This window comes from Suricata suricatta, chromosome 6 (genome assembly GCF_006229205.1).
Source record: "Suricata suricatta isolate VVHF042 chromosome 6, meerkat_22Aug2017_6uvM2_HiC, whole genome shotgun sequence".
Classification (NCBI taxonomy): Eukaryota; Metazoa; Chordata; class Mammalia; order Carnivora; family Herpestidae; genus Suricata; species Suricata suricatta.
Window position 1 is genome coordinate 42817257 of NC_043705.1, and position 22698 is coordinate 42839954.

The 22698-nt window shown below is 37.1% G+C and overlaps 1 protein-coding gene across 1 annotated transcript in view; it reads left to right on the forward strand.

Annotated features, from left to right (window-relative positions):
• ZSWIM6 (zinc finger SWIM-type containing 6) overlaps positions 1-22698 on the forward strand; it is a 199820-nt gene that overhangs the window by 133510 nt on the left and 43612 nt on the right. The window contains exons 4-5 of the mRNA XM_029941210.1: positions 6814-6962; positions 10015-10165. Of these exons, the coding sequence (XP_029797070.1) occupies positions 6814-6962; positions 10015-10165 (300 nt within the window). The remainder of the gene's footprint in view (positions 1-6813; positions 6963-10014; positions 10166-22698) is intronic.

Below are 22698 nucleotides of genomic sequence, written 5' to 3' on the forward strand. Positions count from 1 at the left end.
TCTGGCTTTTGTGAAGCCATCACAAAACTGTAAATTGAAATGAAGGCATTGCCACTACTTTGAGATGAGGATTTAAGAGATAATAAAATTTGAGTCTTTTTTCAAGTGTGTGTTTATTCAATGCATGTTGTTTTTCAGCCATCTTTTAATTCTTGTTTTATCTAAAGAAAGATTTTTTTTTTTTAAGTCTGAATCACTGAAGTTTGCCTTGCCTTTTCCCTCTTGGTGCCAGGGGCTGATGTCAGGATTTTGCCTTCAGCTTGTAAGACAGCTGTGCAGGTGCTTTTGTAAGTCACAGACTTAACGTTGCCTAGCTTTAGCAGTGGGCACTGAAATTTTAGGAGAAGGCATTCTTTTAGGTGCCCTACAAGAGGCTGAGTTAATCATCTCCACAGTGTAGACATCTGTTGCCTACATTCTGCCTTTATAGATTAAATTTAACAATTTTAACCAAAAAGCCCTCACTTCTACATAAATATAAATAGTTAAAGCGTTATTTGGACAACCGTATTGCTAAAGCAGTTAGGTCACAGTTAAATACATTAAAGCTTTTCATTTCCTTTTCGTTTGAATTGTTTTCCATCAGATTAAGATGAGAAAAGAAAGCATTAAGTTTCCTATTAGAACTCAAAGCTGTGAATAATTCCACATACCAAGCATAGTATAAGCCAGTTGTGAATATGTCTCAGTTTCTCAGTTTAAAATTTACAGAATGGTTTGCTGCCACTTAATGCTTAAAAGCAACTGCTTCGTTGACAAGAGACAGATACTTCATTTGGTGGGTCTTAAATATGCTTCATTCAGTATACTGGAGAGGTGTCTGTTTGATGCTTCTGAACCCTGAATACTTTTCAGTATGAAGATGCACAATGTGCCAACATGTTTTACATTCTCTCCAAATATAGAATAGTTCCCTTACCCTGCTGGCAAAGATTCTGAGTCAGTAGTTCTGAAGTGTGGTGCCTCAGTACCTATTTTTTCCTCAAGGTGCCTCAGGAATCTTGATACACTCTTAGTTTTGAGAACTTCCTGGATAAAGGCGTTTTGATACCAAGAGAAACAAAATCAAGTATCAGGCAGGGGAAGCCCAGGATGTGGACCAAGTGCCACTTCATGTTCATGAATTCTCTTTTTGCTCACTTCCTATGGTATTACATAACTAACATAGGAGGGTAAAGCAGATTCACACATCTCTAGCTGGGAATGAGAGACAATTAAACTGTTTGACTTTTTTCCACCAGATAATTTCACTTTCCCTGAAGGCTTGAAACTTTGAAGAACTACGCTTTGGTAATAAAATGCTCACAAAGATTAATGATACAGTTGTAAAAGTTATAGTATTTGTAATTATAAATATAAATAAGGGTAAAAAGTATGATAGGTTTTAAAACACTTTAATGGACCATTTAATTTACATATACAGATTCTGGTTACTGCCCAACTGGGGGAGTATTTAATAGCAAATGTATAAATACATGAATAATGTTTTCCTTTGCATACCTTTCTCAAAGCTAAATACTAAGAGGTTTTCTTTGTTAGTAGATAACCACTAACAAGTAGAAATAAATTTTGCAAGTCTACATTTTATACAGTTGCTTAGGCAACACTTTAATGCATGTAATTGAGACATATTAGGATTTAAATAGTTAAACATTAAAGTTTACTAAATGAATATGCTCATTTAGGGAGGTTATTATTGTAGACATTTAATTTCCTGGTCTATAATGAATAGTATTACATATTTCTAAAGTGTTGAGTTGTGTTTAGAGTAAATTTATGTTTTATTTACCAACCGGTTGTGTTTCTTGCATTCTTATTACCAGGTGAGGATGTTTTCTGTGTAGTCACATGAGAAGATTTCTAACTCGTATCACCTAGTTAAGTTTTTATTCCTATTTTATAGAATATTAGGTTTGAGGAAATGGAGGCTTGAGGACCTTAAGTGATTTACTGAAGGAGACATAGTTTTTCCAAACTGTGCCTAGAACTGAAGTCTTCCAAATTCTGATCTAGTATTAGATCTTCTCAGCTCACGTATAGACTTGATTAGATTATTGGCAGTAAAATTTTATCTGGACCTTTTCCCTTTCCAGTGCCTCCCCCTTCCCTCACACTCTTTAAGAAATTTGTTAGTTCTAACACTAGCATACCAAGCCCAAACCCCACTGTTTCCTGCCCTCAACATGAAAACAGAAAAAATTCCTCAGTTTTCTTAAAAACTTGAGAAACATTATTCATGTATTTATACATTTTCTTTTAGATATCTTCCCAGCTATGCAAGAACAAAAATCTGTATGTGTGTAAATTAAATAAATATAAATCATATTTTTAAAAATATGTGTTTTAAAACATACTGAATTTTAAGGAGAAATGCATTGTATAATTCAAATCAAATAAAAGTGATTTCTGGGTTATTCTTTCTAACACTTTTCTCTTTTAGTATGAAAGAAATAAGAGTTGACTAACTATATCTTGAAGTTTTTATAGAATGTCTGAATGTTGACCCCTTTGCCACTTTTGGCCCAGAAGACTGGGGTTTTCTCTAAGCCACATTGAAATCTACTTAAAATATTTGGATATTTATGTGGCAAATAGAAAGGGCAAGTCTCACTTGCCTCTGACCGAAGGAGTGAAGTGTAGTGTGCCTTCTACTACTACACCAGAATGGTCATCCCCATCTCAGTCCTTTAGGGATAGGATTCACTGTAGGTCTTGGTCATCAGTGCCCAATAGAGAATAACTAAAAAGACATGAGTAGTGGGGGAAATAACCACTGTGAGGATAGAAATTGACTTTATTTAGTTCAGCTCAGCAGAAGGAAAAATGAGTGATAATCAGAAGCTTGTTGGAATTTTCCCTAAGAAGAGGTTAAGAAAGGATGCGTCAGGTTTCCTAGGAGGATTTTAGCAAGATATTGGGGAAAGCTTAAATATGAAGGTTGCCATCCTATCTTTGAGTTGTTTGGAAAGTCTCTTGTGATGCATTTAAATTATTTGTTGGGGTGCCTGGGTGATTCAGTCATTTAAGGACCCAACTCTTGATTTTGGCTCAGGTCATGATCTCATAGTTTATGGGATTGAGCCCTGTGTGAGTCTCTTTGCTGTCAGTGGAGCCTGCTTGGGATTCTCTTTCCCTCTCTGTATGCCCGTTCTCCACTTACGGGTGCATGCACACACTTTCTGTTAAAAAAATAATAATAAAAGAATAATCTATAGTTATCATTGTGCATTTGTGTTTGTGTGTGTCTCTGTGTGTGTCTTTCTCTAGAATCAAGGGGATGGGCTGGATTAGGGGCTCTCAGTCCCTGTGGGATACAGATGTAGCCCCATTAGTTAACTCTTCACAGCACTGTGTGTCCTTACATCTTCCTGTGAAAGAGAGAAATGTGTTAATGATGCTTGCAAACATCTCAGTATATTTCCTTAAATTTATGTCTGATTTAGGGCTGACAACACCTGCCTTGATATCATCAGGTTTCAGCTTTAGCTCCAAGGCTCTGGGATGTATTCTTCAGCAGGGAAGAGAACCATGAGGCTGTAGATTTGGCAGTGTGGCTCTGGACAAGTCCTAATCACCCTGAACTTGTTTCTGCTTCTGTAGAATATGGATCATGATCTTAACTCCCTTCTAGGGGATGTTGTGAGGCAAAAATGAGATAAATATATGTGAAAATGCTTTAGCAGTGGTTCTTTGATAGGAATTCTTGGGGGAAGAATGTACACATGTCTTTCTGCCCCCCTCCTTTCCCCCTTTCTAGTACTTGACTGCCTGATGGAGGCAAAAACTGGTTAGGTGTCAGGAAGCAGTAGTGGCAGATCAGGTACCCTGTCTACCTACATGCCAAGTCCTACTTGGTATAACTTTCTCTGTCTTCCTTCTGGAAGAACCAATCTTTGCAGCTCTTCCTACTAGGCCACTCATTCCCCTTGCCATCCTCACTCATTTTCTTTCCCAGTCTTATACATTGACCTTCCTTGGCGCCCAACCTTAGGTGCTTTTCCTGTCTGCCTCCTGTAAAATATCCCGTCCCCTACTTGAGATTGTTTCTCCTCTTTTTTTGCTATCTCAGAGGTACTTACAATTCACCGTGTCTGAAACTGAACTCATAACCTAAACCCTGACTTCCCACCCCCTAACCTGGTCCTGTTCTGATCTTTGTGTCATTGAGTTGTCCATCATCCAGTTGTCCATTGTATTTAACCAGAAACCCTTGTCTTTCTTCACTCCCTGATCTTACACATCTCACATACCCACTTCTTACCACGTCCTGTTGCTTCTGTGTCTTGAATTTCTGTCAGATTCTACTTTTCTCTTCTTACTCTTGTTTTTCAAGCTACCATCATCATCTTTTGTACAGACCATGAAAATATCATCCTCACTGTTCTCATTTATTTTTGCTTCCTACTCCATCCTCCACACTTGAGAGATACTTTTTAGGTACCTAGATATATTCACATAGTTCTCAAATTTTAAAAAATATGAAAAGGTACAGTCAAGAGCTTTCTTCCCTCATGTACCTAGGTTACCCATTCTGTGCGTATGTAAAGAAATGTTAACACCTAGCCTTTTTCTAAAGCTTCATTATTTACATAAGTTTTTTTTTTTTTAATGTGTACCTTTCTTCAGCCTGTTTTTCATTCAACAGCATATTTTGGATATTTTTCCATTGTGTAGTACATAGAAATTCTCCACATTCATTTTTGTGGTTGAGTATGTTCTATTGTGGGAGTGTTGAAATTGATGCACATTAGAGCAAAACATCTTTACTATGTATGGTTTCCATTCTTCTCTTTTGGATGACCTTGTCAGCGCGTCCCTTTATTACACTTAGGAAAGAGAAATCTAAGCTCCTCACTTGCCAGGGCTCTCAAGGTCTAGCCCTTCTACTGTGGGTTGTCTTGTATTTGTCTTCTCCTCATCCTCTACTTTGGGATTGTATGGACGTGGACTAGCTTTTATCTTCTCTGTGTTCTGTGTTTCTTCCCACCTGAGACTTCTGCCTAAGCTCTTGGTCTCACATGTAGACTCATTCATTCCTTTTCTTGTTTCTAGTTAACCTCTAATCTATGGAAGGGAAATTTCACCTCAATTTCCATTTCCTCAAGGTGTGCTTACCCTGGCAATCCACAGCCAAGTCAGAGCTTTCCGATATAGTCTTCTGGCATTTTGGCTGCTTCTTTTGAGCAATTATTATCATGTATTTATATATGTGATTATTAGATTGATATTTATCTCATACACTTAAAATAATGTTTCTCATATAGTGGATTGCAACCCATATTGGGTTATGAAGTCAGTTTTAAAAATTATGGAAAGGGTGCACCTGGGTGTCTCAGTCAGCATCTGACTTTGGCTCAGGTCATGATAACGCAGTTCATGAATTCAAGCCCCACGTCGGACTCTGTGCTGACAGCTCAGAGCCAGGAGCCTGGTGCCTATTTCAGATTGTATGTTTCCCTCTCTCTCTCTCTCTCTGCTTCCCCCTTGCTCATGCTCTGTGCTTCTCTCCCAAAAATAAATAAACATCAAGAAAATTTTTAAAAAATTATAAGCCCTTTTTAAAAAATGAAATAGAGAATATCAGAGCCTTTCACTTATTGTAATGGTCTTTTTTTCCCATCATACTTTTGCTTCAGATTAATAGATGTGATCACATAACACCCGGATATACAAAATATATTGGGCATCAATTGTTGGTCTTAGTCAGAAAAATTTGATGGTAAATTGTATGAGGACAGCAATTCTATTTTTATACACAATTTCATCCTCAAATTTAGCAGAGGACACTGAGTAAATATGTTGGCTTAATGAATAGATAAATGAATGCACACCTTTTTTGGGGGGGATTTACAGACTCCTTGCCTTCATCTTAGGGACTAATGAACCCTGGTTCTAAGCAGATGTTCATGATTGTTTCCTTGGCCAATTCATTCTGCATTATTAGAATATTAGATGAAAAGAAAAGGAATGTAAAACCAGACTTATAAATGTATTTTTTAAGGATTGATGAGATTAAACACTATCTATGAAAATTTTTTAGATTTAAATTTTTTGTATTACTTATAAATCTTAGGCCTTAAATACCATTTTTGAATAAATAATGGAGATTATTTTTACTTGCCTAAATATCTGGATAATGTTTGAATTTCTAAGGTAGTCTACATGTAGGGCTTATTATATAGCTGTTATCTTTTGTGTGTGCTTCAGCAATAAAATATTTATGCAGTTTGGCAAGGTGATACTACAACCTGGTTTAGTACAACAGCTGCACTGCCTGTTCCCATGTGGCTTGATTTCCCTTTTTAATCTTCAGTTTTTGTGCAACTAAAGACTATGTCAGCATGTAGTTTATACAGCAGCAGATAACAGTGAAAGCTTCTTGAATTAACATAGTAAAGAGAAATACTCTGCTCAGTTTACTTGGTTTCACATTTTTCTCATGTCTTTGAAAAACAGTTTCCTAACATGTTCTACACAGTAGAGCTTTATAAACATCATGCATTTTACAATAAGACCTTTTTGTGACTTTTTAATGCAAAGGTTTAGTTTCTGATCTTTAAAAAGAAAATATCTCAGGTCTATAGGAATCTGCCTTGTAGCTTAGCACAAATCAACAAAAGTCCTGGAAATAAGAGAATGATTTTTATATTTATTTTTAGTCATAAATTTGTATGTCTAATTGAAATTGAGATTGGCTTAAAAAGTGTGTAGGCCAAAAGTACAGAATTTTAATTCTTCTCAAATTTATTATCAGAGCCCTTTAGCACAGAGTTTTTATCTAGCATGTGTGTTATTTTTTCTTTCTATTTCTAGGTGCTCCTGATCCAACAGCAGGTGCTAGTATAGATGATGAAAACTGCTGGCACTTAGATGAAGAGCAGGTTCAAGAACAGGTTAAACTGTTCCTTTCCCAGGGCGGGTACCACGGATCAGGGAAGCAGCTTAATTTGCTCTTTGCAAAGGTATGATTTTTTAAAAGAAATATTCTAAATATATACATATATAGAAAGTATCTATATATGATTATGTGTACACTAGAATAAAGGCTTCTTTTTACTTATTTTTTTAAAGAATAGAATCTGAGTTAATTAACCAATTAGAAGCTATTATGTTGGCATGCATTAATTTACTTAGGTGTCCTTACACAAGATGCGGAGCATTTTTATTTCTCTTGGTTCCCATTACTAAAATGGTAACAGTTTATACAATTTTGAAAAACCTTTCAATACTCAGAAGTAAATAGCTTAATATTATTAAAAATGCTGTTTTTTCTCAATTTTTACTTCTTCTAGTTAATGTTCTCAAAGACAGCATAACTTTGAATGCAGTCCCTATAATGTGCTTTGCATATTTAATAGGGGTTTTGTTGAGGTTCCAGATTATCTCTTGTTCTAATCCATATTCTGTAAATTTTACATAATTATTTTTGAACAGTTTATACATGCGTATAAGATATTATATATTTAGTTTAATATTGTTAGTATACTTAGATTCAGAAGCATGGACTTTGGAGTTTTACAGAGCTGGGTTTAAATATAAATTCTAAATCTTACTGAATGTATGAAGTTTGGCAAGGTATTTAAGTCCATTTCCTCATCTGTAAAATTAGTTAATCATAACATACCTCCTCAAGTAGTGATTAAATGATAATTATGTCTAACATGTCATTTTAGCCTTCATAAATGTTAATTTTCATCACCAAAATGTGATGGCCTAAGAAACAAAGTTATCACCATTTTAAGTTCTGTGTAAGTAGAAGCTATGTCTGTTGAATTATACAGAACTTTCGGTACCCACAAACACAATTCTAAATACTGGGTAAAATGCTTTTTTAGTAATGTTGTCCCTTTTTTTTTCTTTATATAGGATACAGCTACTATTCTGGCTCATGTGTCCACATTGGTTTTAACAGAAGTTAACTGATTGATACTTTTGATAACTCATTGATACTTGTGTCAAAGAGCTTTTCTAATTTTTACAATAGTTACATTTTTTTTTAATTCTGAGGAATTAGCATATATTCTGTTACTAGTTATGGCCAGAAAACCAGTATTCTGATTAATCAGTAGCCTCTTGCTAAAGATTGTCAATTTTCTGAGAATTAGATTATAGTAAAACACATTTAACCCTAAAACTACTTCACACATGATTTAATTATCGTTTGGTAGTCAAACTCGTGTAGTGGATCAGAGTCTGCCTTCTGAAAATTAATTACTACTAGACTATAGATGTACATTAGTGTTGCTTAATACTTGTGGTTTATATGTTTAATAGTAAAGCATTTATTTTCATTGCTTTTGCTGAGTAATAGGTTGGAAGTTTATCAGGAAAATTAAACCCATGATGTAGTGGTAATATTAAAGGTTTGGCATATTTTGATACATAGGAAGTAAGTATTTCATAGATTCTCATGTTAGTGAATAGTATGCTTTGGCCTAGTGGAAGCAAAGTGAAAGAGGTATTAGACTGGCCGACAGCTGCTATTTTTATTCTTGTAGATGATGTGAACATTATATATGCTGTATGAAGTAACGTCATCTAATTTTGGAAATGGAATAATTTTTATTTTTTAATTCTTTGGCATAACTTTTAGAATTAAGACAGATCTGGGCTCTGATCCCAGCGATTCCTCTTGTCCTTTGGGCAAGTTACTTCATTTCTCTGAAGCATGGTATCTATAAATGTGAAACTCTTTAGTGTGATGTCCAGTATATCACAACTCCCTTTCTTCCTCCCAGTCTTCATCTGTTCATGAGTTTTTAGTGCTTCCATATTGGAAATACCTTTTTAAGATTATTGAAATAATCTTGGAAGCACATCATTTGTGATTTAGTGTAAAAGTGCTTTTGAGTTCTTATAAGGCTCAAATGTAAAGCCTGTGTTAGGGTTTCATTACTTTCAGGGTACAGGCCTGACACAGGATCTGTTGATCTTGAGGTTTGGTCTGCTTAATGAATATCTGCCATTTCCTCCTTCATTTGCCTTTCAGATAGAATCTTGAATAATAGGACCCCCTCTCTTTCTCTGCTGCCTATGACCTTGCTCAAGTAATATCCTGTAGGGAGAACTGGTGGTGTTCAGCTTGGCATGTTTGTTTAACAAATAGCAGTAAACACTTTGGGGATAGATTTGTTTAGGGTTTCTAGAGAGACACTTAGTCTTGTGTTTCTTTTCTTCCTTTTTTTTTTTAAATTTTATTTGGGGAAATTTGGCATAAGAGTAGTGGGCAGAGCTTGAAGCTCCAGCTTTGAGAGGCTGAGTTAGCTTACCAGGTCGCAGGTTATGATTCTGCCTCATGGATGGCTCATTTACAGCAAGAGAATTCTTTAACCTGCAGTGCAGTCCATTTCCTTTGACCATAGCAAAAAGAGTCCCATCTGAGTGAATATGAAAGTATAATGTTGTTCTTGTCAGAAAACTTTGGTGTGAGAACTTAGCAAAATTCTGATTTTCCTCAAAAACCGAAGGACTTCACAACTCTGGAAATATACTAAAAAACATTGCATTGTAAAGTTTAAATTGGTGAACTGTATGGTATGTGAATTACGTCTCAGTAATGCAGTTTTTTAAAAACAGAAAGACAGATGCTATCATTAAAAACATTATTCATTCGATTTAGATGATCACTAAAGAGTTATCAGTAGACTGCTTTGGCTCTTCTATTCTGGTGGTAAGTACAATCAGTTGGAAGAGTCGGGAAGGTGCCAGATGATTTGTCTTGTTTAATTTGGTATGTTTCTGTAGGCTGGCAAAAATTTCTTCTTTGTAATTGGGAAGGTAACCAAATTTCCTCATGTAGATTATGAAACATGATTTTTAAAAATTAACAGTTAATTCTCTGATTAAATCACCATTTAGGATAGAGACCAGTTTTTAACAACTTTTCTTTGCGTAAGAGGGCTGGTGTCAACAATTACCTGCCCTAGACCCCAGAGAAAGAAATAAAGTGGTCTGTTTCTGTATTGCTGTGTATTTTTGAACACTTTTCTAAGGGTCTCTTTTTTTCCCAATTAGGTGCGGGAGATGTTGAAGATGAGGGACTCTAATGGGGCCCGCATGTTGACGTTGATAACAGAGCAATTCATGGCTGACCCTCGTCTGTCACTTTGGAGACAACAAGGCACTGCGATGACTGACAAATATAGGCAGCTCTGGGATGAGCTGGGTAAATACAAGTTTCCTGATGGATTGCCATTGAGTTGTGTATGGGTAAAGATCATGGTGGAGTGTTTAACAAGCATAGTCAGAGTGTTGCTGAAGAGAGAGATGCTCATATGTGGACTAATTGCCATTATATACTGGTTAGAAGAAGGAGGACTTGGGCTGGCATTTGCAGGAAATAATCTTGGGAGGGTTTGGGGGGGAAATTGATCTTGAAAGCAAGCATAGGAATCTGCCTTTAAATATTTGAAAAAAGAAGCCATATTATTTTATTTATTTATTTTTTAATATTTTATTGTCAAATTGATTTCCATACAACACCCAGTGCTACTCCCCACAAATGCCCTCCTCCATCACCACCACCTCTTTTCCCCCCTTCCCTTCAACCCTCAGTTCATTCTCAGCATTCAGTAGTCTCTCAAGTTTTGCATCCCTCTCTCTCCCCAACTCTGTTTCCCTCTTCCCCTCCCCCTGGTCCTCCATTAGGTTTCTCCTGTTCTCCTGTTAGACCTATGAGTGCGAACATATCTTTTCTGTCCTTTTCTGCCTGGCTTATTTCACTTAGCATGACACCCTCGAGGTCCGTCCACTTTCCTACAAATGGCCGGATTTCATTCTTTCTCATTGCCATGTAGTACTCCATTGTGTATATATACCACATCTTCTTGATCCACTCATCAGGTGATGGACATTTAGGCTCTTTCCATGTTTTGGCTATTGTTGACATTGCTGCTGTGAACATTGGGATACAGGTGCTCCTATGCATCAGCATTTCTGTAAGCCATATTATTTTAAAATAGTTGTTTTGTATAATAGAGCTAGTTACTTATTTCTAGAATAATACTGTAATCACCTCAAATTTGGCTGTTTTTCCCCTTTGCCTAAATTAAAAGTATCAGAAGTAGTTTGAACATTTATCTTTTGTCTGCTACAGACTTAGATGTATTATTGGTGGTCAGAATGGAAACGACACATCAAGCCATAATTTTTATTGCTTCCCAAATCTCTGTAATAAATATATAAATATAGCAGGTGATTGGAAAAATGAGAAATCCACTAGTCTTATTCACTGGGAACTTTGGGGGCTGAGTATTTTTATCCAGTGACCTATTGCTAGGAAATTAACGAATGATCCATTTGTTGTCTATTAAGAAATCTGCATGGGACAATGGAATTTTTGACAAATATCTCAATGCCTGTATTAATTTTATGTTTTGGATATGCTTACCAAAAGATCCTACTTTCATTGAAATTGAGTAGGATAACTCTTCGTACCTTAGCGTTCTTTCTCTCTTGGCTAATAATAGACCACATCCTGCTGATTGATCTTTAGACCAATTGTTAAGTCTAGACCAAGGGGAAACTGTTGTTTGTGCAATGATTATAATGATTGGAAGGGACCTTTGAAGTGAACTGTTTTATGGGTAAGGAAACTGATTTCTGGGGAAGTTCAGGAGATTTCCAAAAAATGACATTGACTGACTTAGGGATGTGTAGCAAGTTGGTAAAGAATTGGCCATTAGAGTTTCATCTTTCCCATTAATAGGATGTATGTTCAGAAACTTGGTGTGAATGACAACTTTTTTTTAAAAAACAGATATATTTGTTATTGCCGCCTGTTAGGTATTTATTTTGACCCTTTTCCCTGGTATTTTTATTAACTGTCTTGTAATAACTTAATTTTGGTACTTTCCTTGGGTCACCTAAAGTAATGGTTAGTGTCCTCTAACCCAATCAAAATTGAAATCAGTCTATAACTTATAGTAGATTGTTTCAATGTATTAGAAGAGTATTTGGGAGCATGGTCTGGTGATTGTAAAATACAGTTTAATGTGTAGTTTAAACATATTTTTATACAATACTGAGTGATACACTTTTCTAGGTTAAACCCTTTTGAATTTTATAAATCATCAGTAAATATTGAATTGATTCGTTGGTTTATGACATTTATAAGGACTAGCATTACAAAAAAAAGTATAATGAAGGGAATCATTTAAAGAAAAAATTTTGGATTAATGTTGAATAACATTTTAAGAGCTTTCATATTTGGGGGAAATTAGATTTACAAATAACTAATTAGGAAGAGAAGGCAAACTAGTTTCTTTTGGTTTCCAAATTAAAAAAAAAATACAAGTGATACAGTTAAATAAAACTTACAGTGTTCATATGTAATACATTAGTCACATCTCAACTTTTCCAACTTGTTTTGAAAATTATGTACCTCAACCTTCAATCAGAAGTATAAATTCTCATTAGGTGAAAGTTCCCACCAGCTGATTCTTGTTATACCCTATGATGAACTGCTTTGTGATTATGGTTTAGGCTTTTTATTATTCAAGTTTTTTTATTTCAGTCTAGGATGAGGAATATATTTTCTTACCTTGTATTTTCTTTTTTCCCAAATCTCCCCCGCCCCCTAATCATTACTAGACTGCTGTAAATTCTCTTGTGTACTCTGATGGCAAGCAGAGGTCACAGCCATTTTAATGGGGTCTATGTTCTGTGAAGAATCCCATGTAGAAGTAACAATAGCTATCATATCTTAATATTCATTCATCAAAAAATTAACTAAAAGTTGCTTCTGGACTACAAAACGAAAGGATTTTTGCTTCTTAATAAAATGGGAGAATTTGACTTTGTGCCCCTGCGCAGGGCTCACATTGCTTCAAGGCTCTGCTTTGGAATTAAATGCTGAGCACTGCCAGATGCCAGACATTGAGAAGAGGCTGAGTTTTGTCGGCAAATGGGATCTGCAAGTTAATTGGTGTTTTCTGCAGGCTTCTGGCTGTGAAATGAAATTGGAAGCCCTTTAGCCACATGGATAATACAGGACCTGAATACAAATGTCACATGTCACCATCAGGACCCACTGTGAGACAATAGTGTTCCCACTCCAACACTGCACCATTACAGATCATTTAAATATGGGGATTACATTTAAACTAAAAGCCCCATTTGCCTTTTACTGCAATTTAAATGTCCTCTTAGCAAAAGCTAAGTGACAAATTAAATGAAAAAAGTGCCCACATTTTTAAAGCTGTAATGCAAAACAACCTTTTATTGCTTCTCATGTGCCACGAATGAATCATTATACTTGTCAACCCTAAACCAAGCCATAATTGGAGCAGCTACTGTTATCAAAGTGGGGCCGCTCTGTGACAGCTTAATAAAACTGAAACTGTTAAATTAAATCTCAGATGCTTAACTCCTTAGCACTGGTGAATTCGATGGGTCCGTTTCTGGCAATGGCCAATACACCAGGAAAAAAAAGATTCCTGGCATGAAAGCCTTAATCTGATGAAAGTGTACAAGTAAGAGTATCTTAGCCAAGTAACTCTGCTTCTTGGCAGAGGTATTTGGAGGCATCAGATTGTCAGCCTGATTACAAAATTTAAAGTTTTTGGTAGGATCAGATATTCCCCTCCCCAATATTTGTAGCTTACTGAGTATATGTGATTTATTAAAATTTAACTCTCGATGTTTCAAAATTAGTTTAAAAAATAATATATGTTCATATAACTTTGTCTCTCTTTCAAATAAGTGTGTACAAACTTCTTTGAAGTAGCAACAGGCCCGATTCATCTTCCCATTGGGAACAGAGGGATTAATTATTCTCAGTTCTTCTTTTCTAAAATAAGTGCCTATGATACTCATTTGGTCTGAGTTAATTTTTGTGATTTATTCCCTGATATTCATAATGTAGTATGGAATAAATATAGATGCCTACAATGAAGACCCTATTCAGTGCATCTCATTTGCAGATACATTATTCTTATATATGAATCTTTTTCATATATTAATTTTACTTGTTCTATGTAATGTTCATTTTCTGAACCATATGGCAGTCTTCTCAGGGTGAGTGTGGTATCATGATCAGCAAAAGAAAATGTATACATTAAAATCTTAAGATAGGAGGTGCCTGGGTGGCTAAGTAGGTTGAGTGTCTAACTCTTGATTTCAGCTCAGGTCATGATCTTGTGGTTCCTGAGTTTGAGCTTCACATAGGGCTCTGCGTTAGCTCTGCTGAGTCTACTCAGAATTCTCTCTTTCCCTCTATCTCTCTTTTTTTTATTTAATTTTTAAAATGTTTTTTAAAATTTATTTTTGAGAGACAGAGAGAGACAGTGTAAGCAGGGAAGGGGCAGAGAGAGAGGGAGACACAGAATCTGAAGCAGGCTCCAGGCTCTGAGCTGTCAACACAAAGCCTGACAAGGGGCTCAAACCCACAAACTGTGAGATCATGACCTGAGCCGAAGCCGGACACTCAACTGGCTGAACCACCCAGGTGTCCCTTTACCTCTCTCTCTCTGCCCCTTCCCTGCTCATACGTTCCTGTGCATGCATGCGCTGTCTCTCTCTCTCTCTCTCTCTCTCTTTCCAATAAATTCCAAAAAATAAAAGAAAACCTTAAGACAGAAAACCCATTGCAGTGATAGGAGGTGTATATGTGGTAAAGCTATAGAATATACACCTCTTTAGTTGCATTCTTTATTCTATGAAATGCAAATATTTTAGAAAGCAGATCATAGAAATAAACCTTAGATTTCAAAGAACAATCACATGTCGATTGGTGGTAAGCACATTTACTGTTAGCCCTAATGGCTGTCTGTTGAGCACACTTAATTACCATGGGGGTCTTCAGGGATGAGGGGATCTATTGTAACCTCTTATCTATGTTGATGGGTCTCTTTCCTTAAATGTCTTCCTAGACTGTAATTTTACTTTGCTTCATAAAACTATAGGTTGTGGCTGCCAGTCTATTAAAATCTAATTAAAATGGATGTCATTAGAGGAAACAGTTAAATAAGATTTAATTTTATCATAGGGAAAAATTCTTAAATTTTTATTTCCAAGTATTACATATGTGTTTTTTTCCTAAAATTTTAAATGCATTCTGAGCTGAGTCATGTGTTTTTCTTTCTAGCATATCAACTTTGTTTTCTGGGAGAGCCTGGACTACCATTGCAGGAGCGTTGCTATGCTGAGCTTTACTCACAGTTCATAAGAAAAAAGCGTTATCTTTCAGAATTCTCTTCCCAGGGTTTGATATGGGGGTGCCACACTGGCTCAGTCAGTGGACCATGCAAACTTCGATCTTGGGGTTGCTAGTTCAAGCCCCACATTGGAGGTAGAGATTACTTAAAAAAATAAAATCTAAAAAAAAAAGTTTGAAATGGATACCTAAGTCTGTGTGAGTAGAAATAGTCATAGTTAGAAGTTTCTTTCTCCTTTGAAATCCATTGTAAGGTTAGTTTGACTACCGTTAAGCAGCAACTCTAGTGTTCCTTGGAAGAGTGCTGGATCGATTGAGTGGGTATACAGATTCAGGGTGCATAAAGTCTCAAAGAATCTTTGTTCAGCAATAGAGAACTTAGCTTCTCATTCATTCATTGAGACCAAATTTGTTTCAAATACTAAAAATTACCTACTTCGTGGATACAGAACACTTTTCTCATCTACCACCTCAGATCCAAGTAGTCATTTGTGTGGGCCTCTTCTGTACCCACCCACAGTATTCTTGAATCATATGCTTAAGTCACACATTTAAAATGATGCTCTAAGTAACTTAGAAGGGCTTTTGTGCACACTAGGAAGAAATAAGATCCTAAAGTCTGCTTTGGAGGTCATTGTGGAGAAGTATTGGGGAAATGCCACCTAACATCTCCAAAAGTAATAGGCTTAATAGTTTCATCCGCTGTTTTGAGCCTCTACTTAGTTTATATGGTAAATTCAAATCTAGGTTTTCCAGAGTTTGAAGCTAATGGTTGTTAGTGAATGTTTGAGGAGTAACTGCTTTTTGTTGAGAACTCGGAAGCATTCCAGTGTGGTTTTCCATATAAGTAGGGTTCTCTTTGCTAATGCCATGGAGAAAAGAGCAATTCCCAGAGCCTCTTTACAGCAAAAAGTTGTCAGGTGCAAAATTGGAAACTTCTATGTCACTGTGAGTGTACAATGTAAACCACATGTTAGGGATTGCTTTTGACCTGCCAGTTTGTCTTCCTTGGCCATACGGAGAACTTTTACCACATAAGCCACTTCTGTGCCTTTTCATTAACCCTTCGTCCCAGAAGTCTTATTGTGGTTTCTCTGTCAGTATGTATTAAGCACTTGCTATGTTCAGAGGCATAGATTTGTTAAGTGTTTGATTTTACTGTTGGTGATGGTCCTGGTAGTAAAGAGGGAATAGACAGATGAAACCTTCAGGAGACAGAAATTAGAATAGGCATGAATGAACTGAGGAGCACTTTGATAGAGTAATTTATTCACATATTAGTACAAATACTTGTACAGACTGAATTTAACATGGTTTTTTACAAGATGTTCGTGGAGGCGAATTGTTAGGAAGTAGGAAGAAGTAGTGAGAAGGAATAACATGAACAAAGACAGGGATGAACTCAATGGGGGAGGGCTATAAAGGGTACAAATTTATTATCAAAAATGTTGTCTTTAAGATTTTCTGTCCAGTTTTATTGTCATTTCTTATTGCTCCAAAGGGAGTTAGGAGGGAGACAGAGTAGACCTAGGATCTAAATTTTTGCTGTTTTAGTTCCCATTTTAGTCCAGCTACTAAAGATGACATAGATATCAGCACTTATTTATCAGGCACTGTGCTGAGCACCTAATGCATGGATTATTTTTTTATTTTTGAAACAATCCAGTGAGATAGGTATAATTATTTGTCTTAATTTTGAGAAAACTGGGGCTTCGAGAGACTAGATAACTTGACTTAGGTCACAGCAGCAGAGCAGGAATTTGATCCCAGGTCAGTGATTTCAAAGACTTAAACCACCAAACTAGATACCATTCTCACTTGTTTTAATTTGCCTTTCTACTCAGTGGTCTCTGTTCTGAGCAGAACAAGGGCAAGGTGAAGCGCAACCTTGATAGCAGTAAACCCTGTAAACACGCACGGCCTGGTCTGCCCACCCATGGTCCTGACGGGCTAATTATAGTCTTCAGAGCTTACTTACTCTAGTTGCTCATCTTTGTTTCTAAGGACTTTCTAACTTCAGCGTCTGAAAACAAAGATAACATAGAAGAGCCAAATACATGCTATTGATTGAGAACTGTTTATAATAAACTTATGCTTATCACAAAATACAGAGAAAGTACATAATGGATATGAGGTACAGTTGAATTTTCATTTCATTTTCAGGCTCCTTTGCTAAGGAGCCATTGAGACCCTTAGGTCATGGTCTTTGTCCTGGCCCATATCAAGCCCTAATGATAACACTGTTGTCAATACTTGTTTATATCGTGTGGTCTGTAGCTCTGCAGATCCGTCCTGCACTTGGGCTCGGCTGTCCTGCTCTGGAATGGGGTTACACTTCCTGTTTCAGTCTGTGGTTTTCCCCTTATTATTCATAGCTCCCTCTAAATACTGTCAGCTGTATTGCTCAGGAGGCTTCTTTTCTGTACAGCTGCGTTTGAGAACCTCTATTTGCTGCTGAGTCCTCACTGCCTGGGTCTGGTGTATTTCTATGTTGTATGATCCTATTGCTTTCCATCTTTTAAAACTGAGACTTCTGTGTTTGTGGGTTAGAGGCCTCTGAGCAGAGGTCTCCTCTGCTCTGGTAATGGGAAGACAGGTTGTTCTTCGATTGTTTAAGTAGGCAGAGTTAACCTCTAGTTTGGTCAGAACCTAACCAAAAGAGAGAATGTATATTTCTTTACTTCCTGTGCAATGCCATCAACCATCCTTCTTTTGAGTGCAGCTGTTAGGGTTTAATTATCCATTCATTACCTGATTATGGGAAAGAGTGGAAATAAAGAGAAAAAATTTTAAATAAATATTAGTAGAAAATGGTAGATTCTCAAGATTAAAAGAGATTTTTACAGACCATTTGATCCTATTATCTAACCAATGGGAGATTCCTAATGATAGTCATTCTCTAAGTTATTTAGGTGTACAAGTAGATAATTTTTAATAACACTTGGGGATCACCCCGTTGTGTATTTTTATGAAACTTTATTCTAAATATAGTTCACAGAGATTTGATTAGGAGTTAGGATGCCTTATGACTCATGGTAGTACATGTTAGTGTCCTATACTGCGTATGTAGTGTGTTGTTGGTAGCATTATTTGTACCAAGAATGGGTTCTAGTTTCTTTCTTTTATGTAATCTTTATGAATCCATTGGTAGTAGATATTTTTCTCATATTAGCAGCTACTAGGAGTGTCAGAGTATTGGAATAAAGTGTCTTTTTCTTCCTTAGAAGAAAAAGTATCTGTTTCTTCCTTAACAATTTTAGAAAAGTTTTCTTCTCTTCCCATTTCCTAAGAGTTGGTATTGCACTTGCCCTCAAGAAACTGCCACCATAGGGAAGTGTGGCTGGGGGAGAGGTAGTCTCTTTGCTCAACTGTGGATCCTTAGAGAGCACCCTCACAGTAGGGTGGGGGGAAGTGAGAGAGTGGGATGGAGGGAAGGAAGACAGGCTGGGGAAAATTTCCTCTCACCACTTCTTACCCTGAAGTGGCAGCATACAAAAATTAACAAGATCTGAGAAGCCTCATTTAACCCCTCTGAGATTCCCAGGGGCTTCATGGGGAATCACAGATGCCAGGAGCCAGATTGAAAGAAGTAGAAGCCATGGAGGGACTGAAGCAGCCACTTAGGCTGCTCTCTGTGGGTGCCATGTGGAACAAGGTGCTTCACAAATGTTTGTGCAGTTGACTAAAGCTTAGGTGAGTCATTGAGGGGGCAGGAGAACCGAAGGAAATGATGAATGGGTGTCTGTTAGACAGGAGGTGTTCAGCTGTGCCTCACAGAGCCCCTGAGGTGGGATTGGGAGGAAGTAGTGTGGATTGGGGGAGGCAAGTCCTCTCTGTCCCAACAGAGTGACTTTCACCACTTGACACATAGGCTTCCTGTTAAAATTTCTCTAGAACAAAGGGTTCTGAGATTAAAAATGTGTGCTGGAGTCTTACAATCTTCAGTAGGCTTTTAAATAACCACTCTTCTTAGAGGTGTACCAAAGAATGATTTTTATTTATATAAATAATTTTCTCTTTTAAGGAGAAGGCAGGCTGGTAAATGATGTATAGTAAGTGAATTTTTGTGTGGCTGATGTAAGCTTATCTAACAACTGCATAACATCGTTTCAGTGTTTAGAAATTCCAAATTGGAATAAGAATAATAATGCTGTCTCGTACAGTACAGGTGCCTTCTGACATTAAATAGCTTGGATGAGTTAGTAACTGGTTCTAGGTTATTTTCTCAGGCTCTGATCTAGAGATGAATAACCAGGAGTAGTGGTAGTAATTGTCCAAAATGTGGCTAACTCACCCACCTCTTTCTGTTTCTTGTTGCAAAGATAACCTTTGAAATAGAAATTCAAATTCAAATCTTTGAATTTGAGCTATGTCAGCTCTATTTTCTTGACTCTAGGTTGTGCTTCCCAGCCCTTAGTAAGTTTCAAAATTGTTTTGGGCAGTCCTGGAGGAGAGCATGACCATTTATCAATTAGGAATCAGACTTAAGTAATTAGCAACCTTGAAATGGCTTAGATTGGAAGCCACAGTCTCTCTTTATGGGTGAGCATAGGCTGAGGGAGTTGGGTGGGCGGACTGTAAACAGGGCACTTGGGTCCAATGTAAGTTTGGAATTTGGAGAAAATCCTTTTAGGAATAATGGTTTCAGAATGTTGCCAAGACCAGAAAAGCATGACACTCCACTCTCCAGCACACAGACATTTAAAGATGGTCATATGACTGGTAACCTCTTCACCATACATACTGATCATACACAGAGGATGCATTTTGCTAAATGTTAGGGTCCTATGTACGCCAGTTAGACTGAGAGATTTTTGTTTGTTTTGAAACCATTTAAGCCACTCACTGTCCTTAATAATTTAGTCAGTTGCTGTCTTTTGATAGCATTTAAACTAATTCCAGAGCTATCCTTTTTCATCTCTGTATTAGTGTTCATGTGATAATCTCACCCCCTTTTCCTCTTCTTGTTTACTAATTAAAATACTGAAAATGACACTTTTTTAAAAGTTGTTTTCCTGTACAGGTGAAAAAAATGTGCTTGGCATATAGTTGGTGCTTAGTAAAATACTTAGTTGTCAATAAAATAGTGAAGAAGTCATTGAAGTGTAATGTTTAACCCCTATTTGGAAGCCTTACAAAGTTGAGTATTTTTGATGTACTGAGAATAGTGATTGAAAGGCCTTAATCTTCACTGTGTCTTTAGTTTTTTCTTCTGCTGGTTTATCTTGCCTTCTCTGCCCACAGGTCCTGTGTACGCCAGGAATACAGGTAGATATTCATGGGTGCCTGTTTAGGCCTGATGCATGCATATGTAGTGTGCGCACACACTCATGCACACTGAAATACAAACAGTTCAGAGTACAGAAAGGCCATGATTCCCCCTTGCCATCAATGCTGCAGGTAATCTATTGCATTAATCAGCCAGCCAGTGGGAAATGCATGGGGAGTGATTATACTATCATACACAATACAATCAGCATGAAGCACTTGTCAAGACCAATACATCAAAGTTTAATTCAGTAATAGAATGAATTAGAGCAAAATGAAACATTCTGTTCTCCAAGAACTCAGCACTCATCAGAGGTTTTTTCTCAACTCTGTAGAAAAGAGTTTTAAGAAACGTTTTTTTAAAAAAATTTTTTTACAGTCTTTATTTATTTTTGAGAGACAGAGAGAGACAGTGGGAATAGGGGAGGATCAGAGAGAGAGGGAGATACAGAATGTGAATCAGGCTCCAGGCTCTGAGCTAGCTGTCAGCACAGAGCCCGACGTGGGGCTCGAACCCACGAACCGTGAGATCATGACCTGAGCCGAAGCCAGCTGCCCAACCGACTGAGCCACCCAGGCGCCCCTAAGAAACTGTTTTTATGAATAAAATTGAAGTTCTCTTATGTATGAATATTGCAATCCCTTTTTCTGGGGCTTCTTAACAAGTCTAGTTCTAAAGTGTATTTGTCAGTATTCCATAATCATGACTGTTGGTAAATTTGATTATTTTTTGTGAGGAATCCTGATAACCTTTTGTCCTGAGTTGTTGTTCTCCACGGTTAAGTGAAAGGCAGTCCTTTGTCCTACTAGCTCAGGGAAGCACTTATCTGTAGATATGGCTGGTGGACAGTAGATTGCCTTAAATTCACAATGACCTGCTGTTTACATTGCTTTATGATAGGCACTGTCATTAGGAGCTTATAGTCTAATTGGGAAACAAAATGAATAAGGGAAAAATAAAAAGCAGCCCAAGACCACCCAAGACAATTGAATAAGTAAAGTTATATAACATAGTGCCTGTTTCAGAAAAATATGAGGATCTAATATATTTCATATTCTGAATCAGTCTTCTGTGTCTGTTTATAACAGTCAGATGTAATACACCTAATCAAGCCTGCTATTTCAGGGGGACAGATAACAGCTTACCAGGACCGTTGTAGCTTTCAAAGCCTTTACCTGGAATACAAAGAAAACTTACTGAAGTCAAATGGTCTCTTAAGTATGGATTCTGATCCCCCTATTTACCAACTTTGTATCCTTGAACAGGCCACTTATTTTAGAGAGAACTTTAGTTTCCTTGTCTGTAAAATGACCATAATGAGGATTCTTAGACCTAAAGTAAGATGATTAGATAATGCATTACATTTTTTTTTCTCATTCCAAGGATCTTTTTGCCAGTGTTGGGAAAGCTGGCCCAATTGGAATCTTATAAGAGAGAGACATCATGAAAATCTAGGGAGTCTTTTTTCAGAAATAGATTTATATAAATTTGGACTGTTGAACGAATTGTGAAACTGCTTGTGAAGATAGCTTAGTCAGGCAGCCAGTGCAGAGCGTGTGGAAAATGCTCTTGCAGGTTACCACAGTTCATATTCCTTCCCTCACTGACAACACTGACTGCCTTTTTATGTATGAAAATGAGATGTCATCTGTCATTGTGGCTTTTCCTCTTTCTGATTTTTTCTGTCTTTCCTCCCTCCCTCAAAAAGAAGAAGGGTGGTGAGTCGTGGAAGAGCTGGCTCTGGCCCTTCCTAAAGAACCAGATTCCCAGTCAGTTCAGGAAGGCTCTTTTTGGTGAATCTTGCATGTTGACTTGACAGCACTGACAAATCAGGTGGAATAGGAAGACTGCATATTAGAAGAGGGCCACAGGTTTGCCCGTAGGAAACATTATCAAGTCTACCCACTTAACTGTTTTGGAATATCTGGTTTGTTTTCTTTTTTGATGGCAAACAGATGGTTATTTCATTCAGTCTTTTCTCAGAGCCTGGTTAAAATAATAATTGATTTTTGTGCCCTTTTGCTTAAGAGTTAGCCCTCCTTGAGGCACCTGGGTGGCTCTGTTGGTTGGGTGTCTGACTTCGACTCAGGTCATGATCTCACAGTATGTGAATTGGAGTCTCACGTCGGGCTCTGTGCTGACAGCTCAGAGCCTGGAGTTCTGGACTCTCTGCTTTCTTTTCTCTGTCCCTCCCCAGCTCCTGCACGCTCTTTCTTTCTCTCAAAAATAAACATTAAAAAAGTTAAAAAAAAAAAAGGTAGCCCTGCTTGACTTA